The sequence below is a fragment of the Lycium barbarum genome, chromosome 3, assembly GCF_019175385.1.
Source record: "Lycium barbarum isolate Lr01 chromosome 3, ASM1917538v2, whole genome shotgun sequence".
NCBI classification, from domain to species: domain Eukaryota; kingdom Viridiplantae; phylum Streptophyta; class Magnoliopsida; order Solanales; family Solanaceae; genus Lycium; species Lycium barbarum.
In genome coordinates, this window is record NC_083339.1 from 147,447,526 (window position 1) to 147,473,548 (window position 26,023).

General features: G+C 35.4%; 3 protein-coding genes across 6 annotated transcripts; 2 read left to right on the forward strand and 1 right to left on the reverse strand.

Annotated features, from left to right (window-relative positions):
• Positions 1–1,752: 1,752 nt before the first annotated feature.
• LOC132633486 (glycylpeptide N-tetradecanoyltransferase 1-like) lies at positions 1,753–4,485 on the forward strand. Of its 2 annotated transcripts, none has more exons than XM_060349933.1 (2): positions 1,753–1,888; positions 2,844–4,485. In XM_060349933.1, the coding sequence occupies exon 2, from the start codon at positions 2,869–2,871 to the stop codon at positions 4,165–4,167; it is 1,299 nt and encodes a 432-aa protein (XP_060205916.1). In that variant the 5' UTR covers positions 1,753–1,888; positions 2,844–2,868; the 3' UTR covers positions 4,168–4,485. The 2 variants fall into 2 exon arrangements, with proteins under 2 accessions (XP_060205916.1, XP_060205917.1); XM_060349934.1 differs by lacking the exon at positions 1,753–1,888 and adding an exon at positions 1,895–2,199.
• Positions 4,486–5,479: 994 nt separating this feature from the next.
• Positions 5,480–10,628, reverse strand: LOC132633487 (telomere repeat-binding factor 4-like). Of its 3 annotated transcripts, none has more exons than XM_060349935.1 (6): positions 10,240–10,628; positions 9,469–9,674; positions 8,286–8,370; positions 7,058–7,141; positions 6,021–6,297; positions 5,480–5,906 (listed from the first exon to the last, which is right to left on the reverse strand). In XM_060349935.1, the coding sequence occupies exons 1-6, from the start codon at positions 10,387–10,389 to the stop codon at positions 5,836–5,838; spliced, it is 873 nt and encodes a 290-aa protein (XP_060205918.1). In that variant the 5' UTR covers positions 10,390–10,628; the 3' UTR covers positions 5,480–5,835. The 3 variants fall into 3 exon arrangements, with proteins under 3 accessions (XP_060205918.1, XP_060205919.1, XP_060205920.1); XM_060349936.1 differs by having other exon boundaries at positions 5,480–5,867; positions 10,240–10,624; XM_060349937.1 differs by lacking the exon at positions 10,240–10,628 and adding an exon at positions 9,984–10,124.
• Positions 10,629–16,192: 5,564 nt separating this feature from the next.
• Positions 16,193–25,269, forward strand: LOC132633490 (uncharacterized). The gene is made up of 10 exons (XM_060349938.1): positions 16,193–16,502; positions 17,336–17,846; positions 18,897–19,044; positions 19,393–19,503; positions 20,364–20,463; positions 21,117–21,338; positions 22,110–22,179; positions 22,722–22,903; positions 23,754–23,820; positions 24,906–25,269. Exons 1-10 carry the CDS (start codon positions 16,356–16,358, stop codon positions 25,037–25,039), a joined length of 1,692 nt encoding a protein of 563 aa, XP_060205921.1. The 5' UTR covers positions 16,193–16,355; the 3' UTR covers positions 25,040–25,269.
• The last annotated feature ends 754 nt before the right edge of the window (positions 25,270–26,023 follow it).

Genomic DNA, 26,023 nt, shown 5'->3' on the forward strand with positions numbered 1-26,023 from the left:
TAATGTGTTCGGATCAATTCATTCACACTTCGACTATGTTTTTACCTCGCTAAAATTTGAATTGAAAACAAACCATGGTTCTCTTCCTATATCATCGTCAACGCACAAAAGCACAGAATGCAAAAGGTCCCGTAGTTGTTGCTTATTAAGCAAGCACGTCTGTCTCTTGGTTTCTAATCATTGTATGTATGACATAATTTTAGGACAAAATGTAAGATATTTCGTGTTGGAGCGAGTGTGAGGACTAAATCTGAAATAGTGAAGGATGGTTACATATGGTTAAATTGTCAATAGCAAAGCTATCATAAATTGTAGTATATTGATTACAACTATACGTATTCGAAGAGTAGGAATTTCACTTGCTCAACCAAATAATTGCATACAATATAGTTTGCCAAACTATATCTTAAGTAGTAGAATCCCACTTGATATGTTCGGCACAAGGTTACAATCTTATGAAAGGTCTTCTTTCTTTTTATCTACTTTTTTCACTATTCACATGTCCAACCTCGTTGAGCTTGTAATAACAATTAGCAAAGTCTTGGCAGAGAGCGCTTTCTCTCGAATGGGCCCTACGCAGCGCGAATTCGAAATAATCGGGCTCCAATATTAGACAACGAATAGAAAGAAAAAAAACACAATTAGCAAAAGTCCCCTTTATTGCAAGAAGACACAATTCGACCTAGCACAAGTTGGAGAAAAATAGAAGAAAGAGAAAGAAAGGAAAATTTTAGCCAATTGTCTTTTTTGGAGTCAATTTATGAACTTTTTAGACGACAGTCTAAAAATTCCTTTGAATCAACTGAAAACCTTATGAGAAAGAAAATATTACAACACGATCTAAAATTTTATAGATGTTAGGGCACAGCCCTATATTTTGTCAATCCCAAAAGTTATACTTGTACAAATTTAAAAAATGGGGACAAAATCTAAATGATGGACTTAAAAAGAAACATTTACGTAAATCAGACGTTTTGGGAACAAAATGGAATGAAGAAATTGTACGTTTTGTCCTTCAAATGGGTGGTATTTTATTTTTGTTTTGCATTTGAAAATCGAACTAATACATAGCAGGACATAAGTTCTTTAAACCGGGAATAACTCGTGAGATATTATAATGCAAAAATATAAAGATGTGCCCCGCAAAAAAATTAGTAAGTATTTGTTACGAGGGATTAAAATTACAGACCACCACAAAATAGGGCCAAAAGTGCAAGTGACCCGTTTAGAAACAAAAGGGAACCGAGCAGGGCAATTTACACGATTGACCTTCATACGGACTGGTCTTTAATTTTTGTCCCTCAATTCGCTGGTCTTTAAATTTTTTCCTTCGCTTAAAAAGATGGCCGAAAATATCCCAAGATTCTGGGTTCGAAACCTAACAGGGTCGAAAATAATAATAATTTCGAAGGGCATAGGTTTTCCTATTCGGGCGAAGTTACATAGAACCTATGTTGGAGACGACAGACTTTGCATTGTAAGGCAACTTTTAGTTATGCCTGTTTGCCGAAGACGGCAAACTTTGCCTTAAGGAATAACTAAAAGTCTGCCGGAGATGGCAGGCTTTGCTTTATACAACAGACTTTTAGTTATGCCTTAAGGCAAAATCTGCCGCATAAGGCAGACTTTTTGCAAAAGCCTTACCTTGCGATTTTTTATTTTTTTTATTGAGTAAGGATTCGACCTCAGAACCTCAAAAAAAATCAAAAATTAAAGACCACCCCAAAAGCAGGAAGTCAGCGCAAAAAGATGTAAGGAGTAAATGCAGCCCAAAGGAGAATAAAGAAGAAAGCCCATAACAAAAAACAAGGCCCATCTCCCATTTGATATGTTCATCCATAGCTTCGTTGCTTCCAATTCATAATATTCTTTGCTTTGTCCGGTACAGGTAACTCAGTAAAACCCTAGATCTCTTTGACTCCTTAATTCTATCTTGATTTTGAAATTGCGGAATTTTATATCTGCTTTGATGTTTATCTTACTACACTGTGCATGATTGCGAATCGAGTGTGTGTTAGCGTGAATATGAATTCATGCAAAATGATGTTTGATTTGGTTTCTATAAGAAGATGTAATTTAGCTGCCCATCCTTGTTTAGTCTACTATTTGGACACATCAATTTAACACTGTGCCTGTTGTTATATGATGCATTCCATGTGTATTGCCAACATTTCCATGTATATGTATATCTCGTTGCAGGTATTTTTTCCTAAATGATAGTTTCTACTTTTAAGCATCTTTACATCAAATATAAGATGCTTGAGGGATGGTGCCTACTTGAGCTGATTAGTGCTACTTATATATATATATATAAAGGCAAGTAATTTTTGTTCATTTGATGTGATGGTGCCTACTTCAGCTGATTAGGGCTGTTTTTTTTTTTTTTTTTTTTTTTTTAAAAAAGAAAAGTTATATAAAGGCAAGTTAATTTTGTTCATTTGGCATCAAGTAGTTGCTGACAAACTAGTTTTACCGCTAAAACTGTATCTGATGATAAAATCGAAAAGAGCGTGTATGTTAGGAGTATTTATTAAATCTACTTTATGCTAAAAAGCTAAGAGATTTAAATGTATTGCTCTCACTGAGGTGAACCCTGCCTTCGAACCACCTTCAATTCCTTTCATCCGGAATGCACCAGATTATGCAGCAGGTTATGGTGATCCTCACTGTCTTGAGTTCCTTCCTTGTCTTCACTAAATAAAAGCTGTTAACTGCTTCCTTAAAGTACCTGTCACAGCCCATTTAATCCCCCTGCTGCTTAGTTAGATATCCACTATACTGTATTTTGTTGCTTATTCTTTTAGTCATTTGCTATGGGGTTTGAATTTATGATGTAATGACAGAGAATAATTCACTGAAGCTGGTGAAATGGCTGACAACAGTAAGGCAACTGAGAACCATAACCAAAGTTCTGATGATAATTTGGCTCTGGAGAATCGTAATGAGGTATCCATTGATTCCTTGGCACGAGAAGTCCAAGAATCTCTCTCACTTGCAAAGAGACATAAGTTTTGGGAGACTCAACCAGTGGGGCAGTTTAAGGATCTTGGGGATACAAGCTTGCCTGAAGGCCCTATTGAACCTCCAACTCCTTTATCAGAAGTGAAGCAGGAGCCTTACAACCTTCCAGGTCCATATGAGTGGACAACCTGTGACATGGACTCGGAAGAGATGTGCAATGAGGTCTATCTTCTCCTAACAAACAACTATGTTGAGGATGATGAGAACATGTTTAGGTTCAATTACTCAAAAGAATTTCTTCGATGGGCACTTCGCCCTCCAGGTTTCTATAGGAGCTGGCACATTGGAGTCAGAGTGAAGACCTCAAAAAAGTTGGTTGCTTTTATTACAGGGGTACCTGCAAGGATACGCGTCCGAGATACTGTTGTGACCATGGCTGAGATCAATTTTCTGTGTGTTCATAAGAAGCTTAGATCAAAAAGACTTGCTCCCGTCATGATAAAAGAGGTTACAAGGAGGGTTCATATGGAGAATATCTGGCAAGCTGCTTATACAGCTGGGGTGGTCCTTCCAACACCTGTATCAACCTGTCAATATTGGCATAGATCTCTGAATCCAAAGAAGCTAATTGATGTCGGGTTTTCCAGGCTTGGTGCAAGGATGACAATGAGCCGTACAATAAAGCTGTATAAGTTACCTGATCAGACTGTGACACCTGGGTTCAGGAAGATGGAGCCCCATGATGTACCTGCTGTCACTCGATTGCTTAGGAATTACTTGAAGCAGTTTGTGGTTGCGCCTGACTTTGATGAAAATGACGTGGAACACTGGCTTCTGCCAAAGGAGGGTGTTATCGACAGTTATCTGGTTGAAAGCCCTGATACTCATGAAATCACTGACTTTTGCAGTTTTTACACACTCCCTTCATCAATTCTTGGTAACCAGAATCATACCACTCTAAAAGCTGCTTATTCGTATTACAATGTGTCAACGAAGACCCCATTGATTCAGTTGATGAATGATGCCCTTACTGTGGCAAAGCAGAAGGATTTTGATGTTTTCAATGCCCTAGATGTTATGCAGAATGACAGTTTCTTGAAGGAACTGAAGTTTGGCCCCGGTGATGGGAAACTCCATTACTATCTCTACAATTATCGAACGAAGCATGTTTTAAGATCGTCAGAGCTTGGGCTTGTACTGTTGTAATTGGAGGTCGCAGAACTCTTTGTTACTGCAGGCAGGGAAAGAGAAGCATTTTTTGTAATTCACACCCAGTTCTACTGGAAGGTTTCCTCAGTTCTGTTAAATTTTGCTTGAGTCCAAGGCTAAAATTACGCTTCAATGTAAAACTCTCTTTCGCTCTATCTGTCTCTTGCTCTCTCCCTCCCAATTGCACTTTGTAGTTCCTGATCTTCCCTGTTTAATTGTAACTATGGATAAGTACTAGTTCCAAGGTCCAACTCTTTTTCTGGGTAAACTATCATCTCTGAACGTCCTTCTGAAATCCATTATTTGCTTGCTTGACGTCATCATTAATAAAGCAGTTATATCTCATTCAGAAATATTGTGGATCATATTAGGGCCTTATTTTTGCATAGCTAGGAATATTTTCCTTCATACTTTTAGATTAATTTTTACCAAATGGTCAAACGGCGTCTGGATTGTTGCTTCGGACAGTTTTCCGTGAGAAATGATGAGTTCAAGAAAAAAGAAGAATTATGTACTTGTCTGGCTGAGATTCGTGAGTTGATGACTTCCTTAAAAAATCTGCAATTTATCGTTTGAAGTCCATAGCTGAAACCACTTTACCATTGGATGGTACTTTTATGCCATATATTTATGGGAAGTTACCGCTTCATCGTATTAACATCTCTTTCAGAGAGAAAAAGAGACTTGATAAGATTGTGTTTCCAAATGATCCTTCGAGGACTTTTTCTTTTTCTTTCTCTCTTTGTAGTTACTTTCAGAACTGAAAGTATGATTCCTTTTGCACAAAATACATAGCTGATTTGCGCACTGACGGGAAAAGCAGAGGACTTCAACGATTGACCGTCTTGAGGATTATATACTAAGCAAAAGAATACAACATACAAATTTGAAGAGCTTTACATTTCTATTTTCTAGCTAGTTGTGTTCGATAGGGGATAGAATCGTCACTTCTCATTGACATCAAATGAGCACGTCTGCGTGCTGCCGGACTACACGGATCCAAAAACCACCTTAATACACGTTGCGCATCAGACCACAGTTGACAGGTTATAATGTAGTCACAAATGAAGTTATAATTCGGTTACATTGACACACTTCCTTTTATATCCAGAAAATTTTACCCAGGGTTCATTTCCTGGTTAGCCATTTGGTTAATTGTTTAAGGCCTAGAAAGTAAAATCCAAAGCCCGTTGGCGCCAACAGGAAACCTCAGGGAATCATATTGGTTCCAGGAAATAGCCGAGTATGGCTTTCTTCAGGGATGCACAAAAGCAGAGAACAATAGAAAGAATTTAACTAGGATGCCGAGTTATTGTAAAACAAATACCTCCACAGAGCTGGTGATTATGCATGCCAGTAACAATAAAATTCTCATCAATATAGTCTCCTCTCGCCAAAAAAGAAGAGAATAGCTCATTAAGCAAATCTATGAACAGGATTTAGTGAAATTTGAATGTAAGAGTTGCCTATAGCCTGTACTAAAGAGATTAGATGGGCAGGATACACAAGATATTAATGATCGTCATCTCTGAAGCTTCAAGGTGTGACCGTGATTTTTCTCAAGTATACTTCTAAAGGAAATTGAATTGGTTGGAACCCACAGCTATCAGAAAATGCATCTCCGCATCTCAACGAGGAGTATATACAAACCATTGCACATGGTGATCAAGCCAAGAAAACAATTTCTCCTCGTGAACCTGGGAACAACACCAAGAAGCCAAGAAGAAAAGAAGCATCTGTTCAATTAGCAAATAAGGATTCAGGAATGGCAGCATTTAAACATCAAACCATTAAAAACCTAAATCGTCCCTACATAATTTAGCATGTTAGGTAACAACCAGAATACTTACATTGTTCATAGATCTCTTTGACAAGTTGTAACATTGTCTCTGCATCGTCAGCCATTTTTGACTTCATTTCTGCATCTTTAACTGCTTCAGCTTCCAAATAAGACTTATTTTCTGCATCAACAATCTTGTCAGCAGCAATCCTAGCAGCTTCTTCAGCTGTTTCACAGGAGACTTTTACAGCTGAATTTGGAGCTGGCAATGACAGGACATCTCTTTGTATTGGAGTGGGTGTTTTGGTTTCTAATGTTGCATCTTTAATCTTATAGCAGTTCTGGACCTGCATTTTATCAAATAGAGAGAAATGCTAAAGCTTCACGTCAACAAGTGTGCCAAAGCAAGATTTTCCGGGTTTCGAAAGTGTGAAGACTGCATCTGTACACCCCCCCCCCCCTTTTGTGGGGTGTGTGTGTGTGTGGTTGGGGAAAAGAGGGGTGGGGGGTATAGGTTTGCCAAAAATTCTAGTTGCTGGATCTAAAATGATGCTTTTATTGCTGATGGAGCTAAAATGTTGCTTTTATTGCTGATAAAAGAATAACTGGTTTATCCTTGAAGTGCCAAAAAATTATGCTTTCGTCTATCTTTGTTTTCTGTCACAAAGAGCTGGACATAAGATATTATCCGCCCATGAAATGCAAACAATAGAATTCCAATCGAAGGCTCTGCAACTACTACTTTGCAAGTCAGAACTTCGAAATAACCTGTTTCACCTACATTTTTTCTGAGGACTGCAGTATCAGGCTCAATAAAACAATGGCTGCTGACTTTAGATGCATCATAATTTATATGCTGATGAATAATTGGTGAATATTTTCCCCAAATAACATAAAACAATAAAGGCAATGTCAAGATATAATCAGCCTAACAGAACATTAGATGCATCAATTGAACCACACTTGTCCAAATTCCACAAATTGCACAGTAAAACAACTAAGTCATCCATCAACATGTGATAGACAGTAAATAATGAAGTCTTCATTAATGTTGCAGTCAAGAAAATAGTCAGGAAGCTTAGTTTAAGGGATTCAGAAATTATTTACCTTTTCAAGTTTTCCTTGCAAAACAAGTCTTCTCAACTTGGAACTCAATAACTTTCTAAAATTTTGTGGTACTTCATGTCGTTGCTGCAGTAAGAATAGAATAGAGTCAACTTCCTTGGTAAAGTTTAAATGCAAAGGTAATCAAAATGGAATTGTAACTGTGAAGTTACTAGAAGATCATACAGCACTTTTCTTTCTTGTTCTTCCTTTTTAAGCAAAAGACAAGGGATCACATGCAAGAGTTGTGGACATATCAACAGATTAAAATTCTACACAAAAGGAAATTACTTCCTCTATTTGAGTTGTTAAGTGCTAACAATTAAACTTATAGAAGGACATTAAATGTGTGTTTGTATTGCACAGAAGCCTTCTTTTCCCGTTATCAGTGGTGGCCAGGCATCTGTCAGCCTCACAAGCAAAGTTGCCAAGGTACACTTGCTAACCAAGGCTGAAGAAAGTGGGCAATGTCGTAGTTGTAATTACTCTCATGCCCCAACCACTAGGCCATCCCCAGGGACTTGTACATAAGCTCGTAGATTAACGACAGAAAGACAGGTTGACATAATTGTATTTTTCCCAAAATCATGTTTAACTGCAAAAAGAAAAGAGGCTGAAAAAGGGAAAAAGCTATCTGGTCTTGCATATTTCAATGTTTTTTAGAAAGATAATAAGAACCTTAAAGGCCAAGCACAAACCCTCAATAGATATTGAACATGGTGGAAATTTCACATGAACTTTCATAAAACCTTGGATGGTAACCAAAGTGTCGAATGGCAATATCTTTATCAGCAAGTAGCCTACATAGAAGTGTTATCTTCAACTGCCTTGTTATTGTGGAAAACACCTAGTAGTGCAAATAGAGGGCAAACCTAGAGCCTAGGATTCATCGGAAAATTGAGCACAAATATTCGTTGCTAATTTTTTTGATAAGGTATTCTTTGCTTAAGTAAATTGCCTCCATATATGGCTCAATAAATCTAAGAAGTCTCTATGGAAAAAAGGTTGATGTTTATGAAATTAATTAAAGCATTTCATACAGAATTCCAACATGCATTGACTGATTAAATGACCTCTCAAAGTGTGAAATTCATGCAAAATTCATTATGATGTCAACTGAAAAGCAGAAGCAGCAAAACCAAGCATGTCAACATGAAGATCATGAAGTCATATAAAGCACGACTTTCCCAGGGAATTTTTAATGCAATAACGATAAGATGATTGAGCTCACCTCAATAAATCCCACAATGGCACCAAGATCAGATCCATATGAACCCTTCATGGATGACAGAGCTTCAAAGATCATATCTTTATACCTGGAAGTATGGCAGATATATCAACATATAATGAAAGCCAGCGAACTTGCGTTCATTAGTTTGAATTTCGACAACTGGCCTAAGGATGGATCAGTAGACGGGGTATTAACAAAAATAATCATACAAGCAGAATGAGAAAGATTCCTATCCTAAGCATTTTTCAGTTCAAAGTGCATGCAGATCCACCATGCTCTCATTAGGAAGTCCAAGTGTCCAGTACAAAGCTTGACTCTAGCCATTCTTCCCAAGCCCAAACATGCAATATATATGCCCTCTCGATCTCAATATGGCACGTGTAAATAATCTCATGTTTACTTTAGACTTTAGTAATAGATATTTGCTTTTCCCTACTTCCTACACCATTTCAATATTGACCTTACATTGTAAATAATTCAAGGGAAGGGAAAAAAAAAAAAAGAATAACTATGTCGTAAACACATCTAAATGGAATAAAATTCATCAAATCAAGGATATATTCCAAAAGGAAAGGTCCAGACATCCACTTTTTTCTAATACAAGAAACTAATGTGAATAGTAGACTGTACAACAGCTTTCCAAAAGATCCTATTAAATAGGTTTAGCTTCTAGACAGTGAAAGATCAACCAGTACTATCATACAAGAAAATGATATGTCAAATTTCTTTGCCTATCTTAGGCTACCTTCTTTTTGTCTCTACCAGAACAGATACATTTTCTGCTTTTTCCTCTTTCCTTTCAGCTAACTTCCTTTCCTTCTATCCTTTTCTTGGGGAGATGTAGGGAGGAAGAGGTGAGGGTGGTGGGGAGTGGAGAAGAAATTTCCTTCACATTTCCTGTCAAAACTATAACTAATTCCTTGCTCCCCCTTCACCTAGAAAGAAGAACGAAAATGATACTAACAAGCTTAAGGGCAGCCTGGTGCACTAAGCTCCCGCTATGCGCCGGGGAAGGACCGGACCACAAGGGTCTTTTGATACTAGCAAGCTTGTTTTAAAAAATCTATTCCCTAGAGACGCTTTTTAACAAGTATACATGCAAACAAGTAGTTAGTCTCGACAAATTCAATAACAAAGCTGTTAAGAGTACAAGTAATACAAGAAACTAAAATGAGTCACGCACTTTGGAGCATTCGAGCCTTCCTGTGGGCTTCTCGGAGAATCATCAATGGCTTCATTTTCCAATGCTGAAGTAATAGCCTGAAAACTTTGTGCAGTAGAAGGCACACGTGCATCTATTGCCAGTGGTCTTGCACGAGCAGATCTAGATTTATCTTTAGACCCTTGGCCTTGCGCAGCAGTGTAAATACACATATTTCGCCATTTGTCCTGTTCAATGAGAACAAAGAAAATTTGATGATTATAAATAATCCGACTCTGGATGAGAGACTGCCACATGTAAATTGACAAAAGTTGAATTCTGGAATTTGAAAAACAGCGAAAAGCCGTTTTCATTTTTTCCACTCCAAATCACTCACAAAATTCAAAAACAATTCCAATTTATATCCATGCCCAAACACAACTCTAATTTCCACATACCATTTTCAACCTGAAAAGAAATACTACTACTTTTTTCCCAAATTTCACAATTCTTATGCCCAAAACAAAAGAGCAAAAAAAAGGACAACAACAACATACCCAGTCACAAGTGGGGTCTACAAACCCTTAACCCTACCTTGTGAAGGTAGAGAGGTTTTCCAATAGACCCTCGGCTCAATTAAAGCACATCAAAATGAGTAGGACAGGAAATAAAGTACATATACAATAGTGAAAATAATGGATAAATGAAACAGTAGTACGATAACCGAAGCAAATGAAACAACAGGTAATAATAAAAGACAAAAAAAAATAAAAAAAATATATATGATACATGCAAAATAAAAAAAATAAAAACCTTGAGGTCGATGTTAGAGCGATTAGTCAAAAGAGGAGCGAATTGAGGATCCCTTAGTATATTCTTCCATCTTCCTGTGCCGTGTTTGACTACACCTGCTTTTAGGGCTTCTTCTTCCTCTGATGTCCATTTCACTTTCCGATTCCCCATCTCTCTCTAACGCTCTATTTTACGGTTGTTTTCTCTATGTATTGGATTGGCGTTGTTGAAGAAAATTCCAGAAGCTTTTTTTATTAATAATGCTCAATCTAATACTAGTGTTTAAGCCAGATTTTATTAATGTGAGATTTTGTTGAAGGAAACAAATGTAATTGTCTTACTTATAAACCTCCCGCCCACACTCTCAACTCTCATCCGTCTATTATGGAAACAACCTTAACTAAATACTCACCCGTATATGCGTTCCACGCTTTTTATACTATTGTATCATATATTTTTAATTAACTAATTCTTATCAATGTTTTTGAAGGTAGTTGTGGGACTCGCTTCGGGGTTTAAGTTTGGGGTTTGGTTCCGTGAAGCTTACGTTCTAAACGCCTGATGATTGTACGTTCTAAACACGCGTAACGCCCAGCGCTCTGGACTCGCCTAAAAATTCTTACACAAATTATGTGTCAAATTCATTAGCTAAAATCATTGACCCCCAACGCTATTTTCACCTCTATTTATTTCTCGTTTTCGACAATCAAACATATTGCATAATGCAATATACATAGCAACAAGAAATCAGACAATACTCTAACTTGCTACCTCTAATATCAACCCACATTTTGTTTACTCCATAACAAATTCGAATTTCATATTTAACTTGTATTTTGTACGCACAATTCTATTTGTGTGGTGTTATTATTATTGTGACAGAGCTAATTTGTAACTTCCATTTTTTATTTTGACTAGATGGCCTATGCCCGTGCTGCGCACGGGCCCAACACTTCGGATTATAGTGTATCTATGTAAATGTAATTGTGTTTAGATAATGATAATATATATATATATATATATAGACTATGTTCAAAATACGATTAATATAACATTGTAGTTTGTGCTCCGTATCTAGGATTTTATTTTATTCGTGTTTGCTATGAAAATTTATTAATGCTTTTTAAAAGAGAAGACTTGTTTAAAAAGAAACTATTTTCCTCTCTTTGAGATAAAACAATAGCAATATTTAAGCATCAGTTGATACTTTTAATTTTAATTCGATTAATTTAACGGTATAAAATACTTATTATTTTTTATCAAATTTTGATTTAGATAATTCTAATTCAAATTATTAAATTAATTTTACATGTTTAAAACGAAACAAAGTAGAAAAATTAATTTTTTCCTTATTCTAAAGAGTCCATCATTATTGATTTAATTGTTTGATTTTCTAAGCATTTGTTTTTTAACATTGTTTGTTTTATTAATATGGGATTCACATTTTTTTTAATATTGCTTGATTATGTTAATACGGGGCCCACTTTTTTTCCCGTGAGTTTGGATGTGGTCAGTTCCACTTTTTTTTTAAAGAGACAACGGACGATGAAGCATGGGTCTAAACCCATGCTTTATATAGTTTCATCTTTTCTTATTTTTATTTTTTATATTGTTTGGTGTCGTTTAGTATGGGGCCCACCCTTTTGGACATTATTAGTTTGCATCATTTTTATGTATATAATATATATATATATATATATATATATATATATACACTATGTTCAAAACACGATTGATATAACATTGTAATTTGTGCTCCGTATTTAAAACTTTATTATATTAGTGTTTGCTAAGAATACAAAGTCTACACTTTTTTTTTTGACATTGTTTATTTTTTTAATATGGATTCACTTTTTTTTTTATATATATATATTGCTTGATTTTGTCAATATGGGATACTATGTTCAAAACACGATTAATATAACATTGTAGTTTGTGCTCCGTATTTAATACTTTATTATATTAGTGTTTGCTACAAATATGCATGGTGTTTAATATGGGGCCCACAATTATTTTCACATTTATTAGAATAAAGAAAAAATGAAAAAGTAATTAAATTCTATCTTATTTTAATATATAAGTATTTTAAGTATGTTACTGTACAATAATTTTATTTGCTCCCACTAATGGATTGATACGCACGCGGTAATGAATCCATCATTATTGACTTAATGAGATACTTTGGAAATTACATGAATATTGTTTGATTTTTTAATATGGGGTGCAATTTTTTTTTTTGGACATTATTAATTTGCATTATTTTTATGCATATATATATATATATATACTATGTTCAAAACACGATTAATATAACATTGTAGTTTGTGCTCCGTATCTAAAACTTTATTATATTAATGTTTACTACGAATACGAAGTCTTTTTTGACATTATTTGTTTTGAGTATGGGGTTCAATTTTATTTATTTTTTATATTGCTTGATTTTGTTAATACGTGGTCCACTTTTTTTACCGTGAGTTTGGAGATGGTGGGTTCCACTTTTTTTTTTTATATATATTGCTTGATGTTGTTTAGTATGGAGTCAATATATATGGGGCCCACATTTTTTTTTTACAATTTTTTTTTTATGGGCATGTTTAATATGAGGCCTATATATACTATGTTCAAAACATGATTGGTATAACATTGTAATTTGTGTTCCGTATCTAAAACTTTATTATATTAGTGTTTGCTAAGAATACAAAGTCTGCACTTTTTTTTTGACATTGTTTATTTTTTTAATATGGGATTCATTTTTTTATATATATTGCTTGATTTTGTCAATATGGGATACTGTGTTCAAAACACGATTAATATAACATTGTAGTTTGTGCTCCATATTTAAAACTTTATTATATTAGTGTTTGCTATGAATACGCATCGTGTTTAATATGGGGCCCACATTTTTTTTAACATTGTTTGTGTTTTTAAATATGGGATTCACTTTTTTTTTCAATATTGCTTGATTTTGTTAATATGGGGTCCATTTTTTTTTTCAGTGAGTTTGGATGTGGTGGGTTCCGCTTTTTTTTTTATTACTTGATGTTTTTTAATATGGGGCCCACAATTTTTTTTTACAATTTTTTTTAATACTGGATGTTATTGAATATGGGGCCCACAATTTTTTTTAGGGCCTGTTTAATATGCGGCCCAAAAATATGGGGTTCATTTTTTTTTTTCAATATTGCTTGATTTTGTTAATATGGGGTTCATTTTTTTTTTCCCGTGAGTTTGATTTGGTGGGTTCCACTTTTTTTTTAATACTAGATGTTGTTTAATATGGGGCTCACAATTTTTTTAATACTAGATGTTGTTGAATATGGGGGCCACAATCTTTTTTAGGGCCTGTTTTAATTTTTTTTATGTTGGTGGGGGGGTCCACACACGGACGACGAAAGAAGCACCGGACGACGAAAGAAGCACCAACCGGTGCTTCTAATATAGTAGAAATGCAGATAAAAAGTGAGGAGTGACACATAATCTATGTGCCATGTGGCGTTTCTAACATGCATTATTTTACATACATATTCATTTTTAGCTTGTTTTTTAAAATTCAAATTTATTGTTGTTTTATGTTACAAAAGTTAATTTAATACGAACCCAACTCTTTAAACTTGTAAGCTATTTTCATCTAAACACTTAATTAAATTTTGTTTTAATTGAATGTCTGAACACATAATAAAGTGTCCCTATGAAATTGAGGTTGATGTATATACTTAAAGGAGATGACATATTTTATTTGGTTAACTTCACTATCTAATAGACACTTTGAGGATATGTGTAAAAGTTTTTTCAAAATTTGAACTGGAAGTGTTTAATAGGAAAACTTTATCATGTTTCAGGCGCTCAATTGAAACAAACCTTAGTTCGAGTATCTAAATGTAATTTATTGGCAAATTAAGAGGTTATTCATGTATTAAGCCTTAAAAAGAGTATCATTTGTCTAAATACTCTCTCATTTTTACTTGTGTTGTATTGACTTCATAAACCTCTTAAGAAGTCATAAATAAAATGACAATTTTACTATATCAACCTTAATTATTACTAAGCTATTTAATGGTTGAATAAATCAAACATTACTCTATAACTTGTGCAATCGAGTAAATACTCAAAATACCCCTCAACGTTTAACCAAAACCCCAATTACACACCTAACCTTTGCGTTGGTCCTATTACCCCTTGGACAATTTTTTTCAGTATTAAAATGCCCCTTTTTTGCTGATGTGGCAATCCAATATGACAACTCCCAATTATTAACAGGCGCTTGTCCACACGCGCCTGACCCACGTGCCACATCTTTAATTTCCCCCCGTTTTTTATTAATTTCCCCCTTTCCTCCATCCATCTACTCTTCTTAAAAAAAAAAAACTCTCAATTTTCCATACTCCATTTTCAGTATGAGGATCCGAAAACTCATACCCAATTCTCCTTCATCTTCATCAACATCATCTTCATTAGGAGTTGAAAAAAAAAAATCACACCAACTTCCTCAAATCTGATCCAAACAAACCCAAATGTGAAAGGAAGTTTCCTAACACCAAGTAGAACAAAGTTCATCCATTAATTTGATCAAACAATCAAGAATTTAAAGAAACCCACTTGGTGTTCTTCATAGCTTTCTCCAAATTCCTAGCAATGGAGTTTAATTTTCTCCCTAAATCAACTCAAAAAATTAGTGCTTAAACAACTCCAACCAAGCAACAAGTAGCAACTCCAAACAAGCAATTTCCAATCAGATTTTTTTTAACAAGATTAGATTTTTCAACCTTATTTTTTTTTCTCCAGATTTTTCGTTTTTTTTTCTTCAGTTTTTTTTTTTAATTTGATTTGGGAAAACAGTGATTATAAGAATAATCACTATCCTAGCTCTAAATTTATCTATGTGAAGACAAAGCCTAAAAGCAAGAGACTTCAAAGATCTGCTAAGATTTGTGAGGAATTTGGGTCTTGAAATTGATTTTTTGTTTATTTTATGAGATCTTAGATGATCTTTTCTTTAGTGGTATTAATTTGCTATATAGTACTTTTTCGCGGGGGTATTATTTTTTATGTTTTATGAATTTATAATGGGTGTTATTTTGACAAAAAAAAAAACGGAGATGGGTATTAAATGGGGTGAAGAAGAAGATGAAGTAGCCTAAAAATGGAGGGAATTTAAATTTATCTATGTGGCAGTCCAGTTGGCATTTTAAAACACGTCACATGCTTTTTTTAAAGGCTATAACGCGCCACTGAGCGGTGTAGTCACGCTCTTGTCCACATCAGCAAAAAAGGGGCATTTTAATACTGAAAAAAATTGTCCAGGGGATAATAGGACCAACACAAATGTTAGGTTTGTAGTTGGGATTTTGGTCAAACGTTGGGGGTATTTTGAGTATTTACTCTGTGCAATCACTAACAATTTCTTAAAGTTTCCCACCCAATAATAAATAATAAGAGTAAAATAGGTATGAAATGATAAATTATATCTTGATTTTCCAAATTAGACAAGTAAAAATAAACATCTATTTTTTAGTACACTTAACAAGTAAAAAATGGATATGATTTTTCAAATTGGACAAGCATTCACTCCGTCTCATATTACTTGTCAACTTTTCCCTTTAATCAACCTTAAGAAATCATAAATAAAAGTGTATATTTACTATTTTTTCCTAGTCTCTCTCCAATTAAATGCACTCTAATCAATATTAGTTACTTTAAAAAGCAATTAATGTTAAGGTCAAAATGGAAAAACTGTAATTAATTATGTCTTGATTTTGTAAATGAACAAATATATTGAGATGAATATTTTTAGTAATGTGGATAATTAATATAAGACAGAAGGAGTAAAAACGAACATCTATTTTTAGCACACTTGACAAAGGAAAAATGAATTAGGGAATACAAAATTAACTTGACAAAGGAAAAATGAATTAGGGAATACAAAATTTAATTTCTACTAATTTGAGCAGTATTACCTATAGCAGTGTATTTTGTGCGTTTTCACTTTGCCAACACCCACCCAATTTTGTTTCACACTTCCCCAGGCCACACCACTGTTAAACCCCCTGCCTTTCTGCATGCCCATTTTTTCTTTTTATTTATCGAAATTCACCATTTGCATTTTTGCATCATCAATTATAATCTAGAACTAGAATCAGATGAAGGAAAAAATGGAGGAGGTGGGTCCAACTGAGGAAATACTTCAGGCATTGTTGGAATACATGGTGGAGCCATTGTTAGGGCACACTTGTTGCAAATCAAATGAAGTTCCAACACTTGATCAACAACAATCCATGGCCAAACAGGTACATGTCACTCAATGTTCATTAAATTCACATGTTTTCTTTTGTGTTTGGTTGCCGATATAGACGGGGTCGGACCCCGGGCAAATTTGCCTAAGGGTTATAATCAGGACTATATTTAGTTTGCGAACCACCCGAGTAAAAGAAGGGATGGACTTTGGGGAAAACTATAGAGAGAAAAAAATTTGAATTAGAGGGAAAACCAAGAGAAAGTATGAATAAAGAGCAAAAAGGAGAAAAGCCTAGGTGTTATTTCAACAACTGTTAGATGAATGAATTGACTTTTATTAATTCAATCTGCATGTGGAAAATACTTTACCAAAACGTTTTTTATTTTGATACTCTAAAGTCTAAACTTCATTTAAAAGGGCAGCCCGGTGCACTAAGCTCCCGCTATGCGCGGGGTCCGGGGAAGGGCCGGACCACAAGGTTCTATTGTACGCAGCCTTACCTTACCTTAGCATTTCTGAATGCAAGAGACTGTTTCCACGGCTTGAACCCGTGACCTCCTGGTCACATGGCAACAACTTTGCCAGTTATGCCAAGGAAAGTCTAAACTTCATTTATTTCATGAAATTGACTTTGGGGAAAAGATATTATGCAATTGGTATGAAGGAGATTCTATATAAATGAGTTTAGTGGAGGTGAGCTGCATTATGTATTTATGCTTGAATATTGATTAATCTGTAAGCTAGCATACTCAAGCTTCGTATGAAAGTTTGGTTAATGAAGGTTATGCTATTTTTTGGTTAGTGGAAAAATCTTCCTGCAGACACTATGGCATGTTTGTTATGTACTATTTAATCCATTCTTCTACTGGTTGCTGATGTTGACAGGTGCATTCTGTTTTGTTGCTCTACAACTACTACTACAGGAAGCAATATCAAGACCATAAACTAGAGTTTCTTGATTTTACATCATTTTGCCAATTGGCTGTAGTTCTGAAACCAAGTTTGATGGCATATATGAAATTAATGCATCGATCAGATTACACAGATGTGGACAATTTGGAAAGCCAACTTTCACTCACTGAGCAGGCAATTATGAGGGCATGTGATGTATCTTCGACGCTGGATGCTGCAGAAGTTGTTCCGCTATCACAGAAATGGCCTACTTCGAAAGTTGCTGTATTCTTAGTTGACTCAAAGAGGGAGAATTGCTTGCTCGTGCGTAGTTCTATGACTGGTGCAGTTTGGTCCATTATTGAAAAACATCTTGATGGCTCCTCAGGTTATCTTTTTGATTCAAAGTACAAAAGCAAAAAGAAAAGAGCTACTAATATACTTTCAAATGCTGATGGAGCAGGCCTCCAAGAGCTTGCGCTTTCCGCTGCCACAGAAGCTACAGGTATTTGTTTAATGAGGAATCACAAATTCTAGAGTTTTAAGTTCTGAAGACTTGCATTAGGAAGTGACTGATCTCCTTGCCACCGATTTGGGTTTGAACTGATCTTTCCAATTGTGCCTGTTTAGTCTATCAGTACCATTAGAAACAGTTCTTGTGGTTTGTTTATGCTGCCTGTCAGTACTAAGGAAGTGGTTCTTGTGGTTTATTTGTAGTAAGTTACGTTAATTGTAGTTCATGTTGTGGGAAGATGTTTCATACACCTGCTACTCAAGGAAACTACTACAATAACTACCCCATAATCGACAGGAAATTGAGGTGGCTATATGAATCCTCACCGTCCATGTCTCTCAATTAAGTCCAGCTCAGTTCAATATTATAAAAGAAATTGTTTCACTAACACCAAATGTCAGTTATTATTGATGTATATATAGGAGATGTTGAATCTCCTTGACTTCATCGTGTGTTTACTTTTTTATATTTTATATTTTGAATCCCCTTAGTAAAATTTTTGGCTCTGCCATTGACAAACACCTCAAGTTAATAAACAATAATAACTGGTTCTCATTCATTTTTTTGTTCATATTTAATGGATATCTAATATTTAGGGGTCTGGGCAAAAGGTAATGGCTTCCCATGAACCCATTGGTTGTATTCTACATCTGCCACTGCCCGCCCTGGGTCTCTATGTTTGAGATCTAGGAATCTGTTCCTTATATTTATTTTGTTTGTTCGACAAGTACTACTAAGTTTGGGCAACCAGTTTGGTTTTATTTTTTGTGTAGCTAGCTGAATTGATCTATAATTATTATTATTTTCACAAGAATCAGTCATGATTTGTAACCATTTTCCGCCTTTTGATTTCTTTGAAGTAAATTAACTCTGCTAATAGTATACTGATTAATATCCTATCCCTTTAGCAACCTCATATTTTTCGCTTAGCCAAAGGCAGCTTCATATGTAATGTTTATTACCTAAATACTTCAGTTGTGTTTATATGCTGTAATATTTGTAGAATGCCTAAATATTTCTTGAAATTTGCATGTGAAACAGGCATCAATAGAAGTGATCTGGTTGTCCTAGAGAGCCACCTTGTATATTCCTTAGATAAAGAAAAAGCATCCGCTCGATTATATCTTGTACAATCCACTAAGTCGGTGAATAAAGATTTTATGGTTCCTATCCGGGACGTCATTGAAAGGTCAGACATGCTACCACTTACCAATATTGATTCATAATCTAGAAAATTTTAATGTGCCAGTAGGATATTCCAGTTTTGCACTTGTATGAGCATAATTTGTTTATGTTGAGCTATTGACATGCTAAGTAGCCTGATAAGTGCATTTCATCGATGAAGGATCAAATTTTGTTATTTGTTAGTGAAATTTGTAAGGAACTGATCTCTCCTTAGTTAATTTCATAATATGTTAGACAAGGTGAATTTTGCATTGCATAAATGACTTGCTTTAAATTTTATTTTCAGTACTATAAAATATTGCTCCAATGACGACGAATGGCTGATTTTTCCCTGAATGTGCTTCTGGAGTAGCTTGCAGGGTCCTTTAATCAAGAAAAAGACAAGTGAATGGACAGTTGCTCCAGCTGTTGAGTATCTTCACTTGCTTCCCTACGGAGAGATTTTGTCAAATTGGCATTCTAGGTAGAAGTTTCATCTGGTTACTTTTGGTTATTTCTGTGTCTTTTTTTTTTTTAGAAAAATGTTTGGTAGCGAAAATGCTTTTTACTTCTCAATTTAATATGCTCCAGTAGGAGCTTAGCTGTTTTCCTTCCAGTAGAAACTATCCAATGATTTTTCTTTCTCTAAGGGGACGTTCACAAACTTGATAATATTTCCATTCTTGGTTTTTGACTCAAATATTTACAGCTCATGCTTTAGTTTTTGTGATTATTTTGTGTTATAAATTTTCATTTGTCGATGATTAGTAATTCCGAGTTCTAACTCTTCCTTGCAGCTATATCTTTAAGTCTTTCATAAAACCTAAAAGTTAGGTCTCGCATTGATAGGAAAACTGTGAGAAATAAAACATGGGAGAAAGTTTATGGGAATGCCTGGCTATGCCGTACGCTTCTATCTATTTATATACATGTATTACAATGAGTTTTTTCATACTTGTGGGATGCTAATATTTACAGTGCTAATACTAGCATATCTAACACTCCCCTTCAAGCCAATGCATTCACATTGTATATGTAGAGCCTCTTATATAATTAACCAACTCGAGAACCTGCTAGATACCTGCTACCTCCCACCAGCACAGGTAAGCATTTTGAATTGAATAGATAGTGAGAACGCCTCTTTCGTGATTCTTTTCGGGCTTGTGTGTCCACCAAGTCTTGGATAGATTGGAAGAAATCACCTAGTGATCAGCTTCCATTTCTAGATAATTTAATTTTTTGTTTTTTTGTTTGTTTATTTCATATCTAGTTTCTGCTCTTTCAAACTATTGAGAGTATATCAAGCATAATTCCTTTTGTTGCTAAAATGAGTTCTCATCACAGGTTATCAAATGGCTTGCAAGATCTAAATGTTGAAGTGGTAGCTGGTCATGCATATGATGTACATATTGGAGGTAGCTCCAGTGAGAAGGAAGTAAATCAGGTAAAAACTAATTCCCACAGTAACTACGCTATAAGGAATTCGAAGGGATGCACAGCAAGCAGCTGGAATCATGAGCTTTTTCAAAGAAAGACGGTACTATCAAATGACTTGTTTATCCAATTGGCTTGGTGGTCCTCATCAAGATGTGTGGATGACTGATGTGATTTTCATCTAGGCAGAGACAAAACTGTGACAATCTTGTTGGCATTTATTATCACCAAATGAACCCCATGGCGCCTAACAGGCCCTTTTCTGTCTAATGTAGTACATGTGGAACTTCCCTCAATTATTTCCCCTCTTTTGTATTAATCTGATTTTACTTATTTATTTCTTTATTTATGGCGGAGGTCGCATTCTGGAAGTTACCTTCTTCTTGCTTACCTTCGAAAACTGAGTTCTTTCCTTTGTATTGTCGGGCCCAACAACTAATGCCTCAAAAGCTCTGGGACGGGACATTCAGTATTTTCCTTAAAGTGAAAAGCCTATATGCAAAATTTCTGAGTAATAACTTGGAGTTATGTGCAAGTTTTGTTATCACCTCATGCTTTCAGAGTCAATTTTATGGATGCATCTGACAATATATATGATTAGCAAGATTATTGGAGCATGGATTTAAATGGTTGTGAGTATTCAATATTCAAGCATATTGACAGGAGGACGTGGCTCAACCCACAATTAAGTCGTGCAATACTGATTATGATGATGAAAAGATTGTTGAAGCGAAAAGAAGAAGAGGTGTGCAGGGAGTCTCTGCAGTAGGCCTGTCTCAGTTGGGTTCTCAACATTCTGAGGATGCAGTAGCCACTTTGGCTTCAATGGAATCTGCAATAACACAATCTGCCTTGAATATTCTTCGCTGGAAAAGAGAGAAACTGGTACCTTTCTCTGATATTGCTATTGTTCCTATGTCTTCCTAGGTGCATGTCATTTCTAGTTGAAAATCTGTCATTCTATGGTTAGCAAATATGGCTTCTCATTTCACTTTTGGGAAATAATTATTACTGAGGGATCAAAATTTGCAAATGAAACTTTGGTTATTACATTTTTTGGAACTCCTAAGAGGAGGATTTGCACTGGTTACTCTGACAAGTGACTGATACCCCATTCCCTATTGATAAGCTTTTCCCAATTTTCCTTGATGAACTTCTGACTACGTTTTGAAGAATGTTTCCTTTATTTAGGAGGTTTTATTTTAATAATTATTTGTTTCCTCTGATAAGAAGTTCCCTTCATCTTTACATCAATCAGGTGGTCTTGTTTCACTCCCACTTCTCTATTTCTTTTTTTGGTTGCTGCGTGTGTGGGATGTGGGGTGGGAGGTTCCAGTTCATGTTCGGCATTTGACATGGAAGACCATTGTGTGAAGGTTTAAGGAATTTCACATTTTTAGTTTTCTCAATATATGGTTGTGGAAATGGTAGAAAACTGTGGATTATGCTATTTAGGTCCAAAACGTGCCGTCAAATTTTGAGACATTGACTACCATCCTGGCCGAGGGTCTATCGAAAACAGCCTCTCTACCCCTCAAAGGTAGGGGTAAGGTCTGCGACAGCCTACCCTCCCCAAATCCCACTTGTGGGATTACACTGGGTATGTTGTTGTTGATTGCCATCCTGATATTTACTTTTTTCTTAATTTACTTTCAGCATTATCAGCTACTCACTTTGGAAGATGAGATTGCATTGTGTGATAAAGCTATTCAGACAGCATTAAAGGGTACAACTTTTCTCCCTAGCATGTTTCATCTTAGTCAATGAATACTAAATTCATTCATGAAAGTTAGATTCTTATTTGGCAGGAAGGTTTTTTGTTGCTTTTAAGGCATTACATATATCGATGTGCGAATATTAGAATGAATGCAAAGCAATAAACTGCCGATAGATGCCTAACATAGATCTAAAAGCTGCACTTTTGATAAGTTTCAGATTTTATGAGATAAATCGAGGCCCATATGTTTCTTAAAGCATAACGCTGAAAAGATGATAAATAGTGAAAGGAAAATCTTTATTAGGAAATTAGAAACACAGCTGACACTTATGTATTGGTTTAATTGGAGCTCAGAAAAACAATGGACAGAAACTGTTCTGGTAGCTTTTCTCTTAAGACAGAGGTGGCATTATCTGTTGCTAGTATTTGATGTTTTGATACCCATTGTCGATATATTGTGTCAGCCTTTGGGAGACTTTTCACTTGAACAATTAGTTTAAACCAATGGACTGGGGAGTGTCAGCATAATTTCTTTCTTAATTTGTATGCAGAGGGTCAAAATGTTTTTCCATTGAAGATTGGAGCTCTCATAGATGGCTGTAATGACATGTGTGTAAAAGGTGAAGGAGTTGGGGACAGTACCAATCAACTGGTAGAAGACCAATTTATTGTTCAATGTAGCAAAGGAAAAAGATTGTCTGAGGCAATTCCTACTTCACAATACCAATGTCAGGTAAGATGAGGCATCAAAATTTGACACTTATTTTTCGCTTTTCTTATTTTCTATTGTCCTTTGTTGGTTGAAAAGTTTATTCATGTTTGATATTTCTAAGATTTCCTTCAATATACATAGGAAGTCATTATTGGGAAACATAAGGGACGTGCTCATTTTATTGAGCTAAGAAAGACAGTACTTGGTTTGACTTTCATGCATTTGTTCTTTATATAAAATCTTAAGTATTGGGTTAGCATATGGCAAAGTTAAAAAAAATTCAGCTGGTTATTTCTTGCTGAAATCAACTCACTGTTTTACATGTAAAATTTTGGGCAAGCTGCGTCTGCTAAACTAGTTCATCTGTATATTACTCATGACTTGAAAAGAAGATAACAATATTTTTCATGCGTAAGTTCTGGTATCCGAATACTAGAATAGTATGTATTATTCATCCGAAGAGTATACAATTTACTGGTGAAAACAAATCTATTAAAAGAGGAAACTAAGTCCTTTGATTCTAGATGATCCAAGAGTTAAGGGATAATCCTAATCTAATTCCTAACTTGTGTGATCCTATTTAATCTCCACATGATCGTGATCGCACTATACAAATCAACACTCCTCAAGTTGGCATGTAGATATCTAACATGCGTAACTTGCTACTGAAGAACTCACATTCATGTTAATTGCATATCCTAACATCTACCTGCTAGGAGTTCGAATAATTTAGGTCGCGTCATATAACTTCGCATTCCTGTTGTTAGTGATTTTGCCTACAAGTATTGGTGTCTTTTCTTCTTTGTTGTAATTTTTATTTGCTGCATAATTGTAACAAACTCACATTTATGCTTCAATTCTATGTCTGCAGCAACTGGATCAACTGTGCTGCAGGAATAATTGGGTATTGCCAGCATATCGAGTCTTTCCATTTGAGGGTGAGATATTAAACTTTCCCATTTACCTCAAAAGGCTATATATTCTATATCAATGATGAATTGATGATACATGTTGTTGTGCTATTGATGAAAGTGATGGACATTTGATGATATTTCTTTTCTACCATGGTGATAGCCTGGGAAAGACGTGTTCTAAAATTTTGACCCTTTTTCATCCAACTCTTTTTGTATTTGTTTGATTTTGTGAATAAATGAATCTTGAACCCAACTCAACTGCAAAAGCACTCATGAGGGAAGGACCGCTCATAACCATATAAGGAGACAACAGTCTATTCTCTCAACCAATGTTGGACTTAACACGCCGTACGCTTAGGACTGGACAACTGGAGCGTGATAATATAACACGGGGCGTCAGCAAAGTATTCTATTCCACACATCTTACGGAGACACTATTTTTTTCTTGGAATACTATTTCTTTTATCTGCTTTTTTCTTGAAATACTCTTTCACCATACTAAGGCCTTACATGGGCTTATGCATTTCCTTTGGATGGAAAAGGTTAACTAGTGGCTTGAACTCTTTTCTCTAGTATACGAGCCTGTTTGGATTGGCTTATAAGTTGCTGAAAATAGCTTATAAGCTGTTTTCAACTTTTTAGAGTGTTTAGCTGGCCACCTTAAAGACATTTTGTGCTTAAAATGAGCCCAAAAAAATAATTGAGCTGCTTTTTTTAAGCCCATCCAAACAGGCTCTATATTGCTTTCATGGTGGGATATGTAAGTAGGGATATAAAGGGAGGGTTGTCCTGTTAGGGAGAAGCTCCTTTTCCTTCTTGCAGTTGGTGAAGTCTTTGTATCACAGGCAATGGTACTCTCAATGGCCAAATGGTATAGCCCCTCCACTAGAAGCTCGTCTTAGACTTGGTTAAACCTCTAACTTCTACTCCTTTGCTTTCCCGTTGTCGTCATTCCGTCACCCGGAGCTTACCTTGGTACAGGCATCATCATTTTAAGATGAATCTTAATTTTTGTTTTAAAAATTCATGCTTAATTAAGCAAGCACTCCCCAATTTACAAGTGTCTCGCAAAGTTTAGCTAATCCTTGTCAGTGTTTGCCCTTGTGAAGGTGGATTTCTTGCCAAGGTCTTTGTGAAAGGTGCGGATTCCGAATTTATCAGTGAAAGTAACATAAGTGAGAGCCCCCGTCAAGCAAGGGAGTCTGCTGCTGCACACATGATTGCAAGACTAGCTCGCGTGTGAGACCAGAATCAATAGCTTTGCATGGTTATGGCTCTTTGCGAGTACCAAGATCAGACCCTAACATCTCATGTTCATGTGTATAGTGAACGCGAGACGCTCAGAAGTAAAATTATCTAAACGACGTTCGTAAACGATTGATTATAGTTATGAAGAAATGCTAACTTTTCTCGACTCTAAAGTTGGTATTTGCTGTTGATAATGCTCTATAGAGATGGTGCCCTTATCAGTTGTTTTGTTTCTTGTTTACGAAGTAGTGTCAGCAGTGCCTAAAGCAAAAGTGAATATATTATCATCAGAACTCTCAGAATACAGAAGGCAAAACAAAGAAATGTCTTGATTATCGTCTTAAAAAATACGATATCACTTGAAATGTCCATTTCCATTCTTTTTGCTTGCGTTTAATCACATTTTCCAAAGCGTATATATATACCTATACATTTCAAATCTTGAATTTCAAATTTCAAATTTATCTTTGTATCTACCGCGCATTACCAGTCTTCCTACTTGCCTTAATCACAGATTTTCTGAAGCGCATATATACCTTAACTTCAAATATTTGAATTTCAAATTTTAAATTCGTCATCTTTGTGTCTACTCAGTCGGATCGTAAATTTCAAAGATCTTTCTTCTCTTAAATTATGTATCAAAATAGAAGGTACCACATGAATTAATTTCAAAGGGAGTATTAAGATGACTTCAATGATCTCCTATAAACACACAAACATGATGTGAGCTCGGGTGTATCCAATGGCAATTTATAAGCTGCATTCATTAATTACAAGGGGTTCATGTCACATTTACATGCAAGATTTATATGTAGAATCTGGCAAGAGATGAAGGTAGCATGGCTGAGGGGAGCGTTTGAGCAACTTAAGAGTTGTAACTACATCGTAGAGATACAGCATTTACTTGGTGTGGTTTGTGATAAAAACCTTAAATACCAAAAGACGAAAAACTAAGGGGGCCCAAACACTAGCTGGAAAT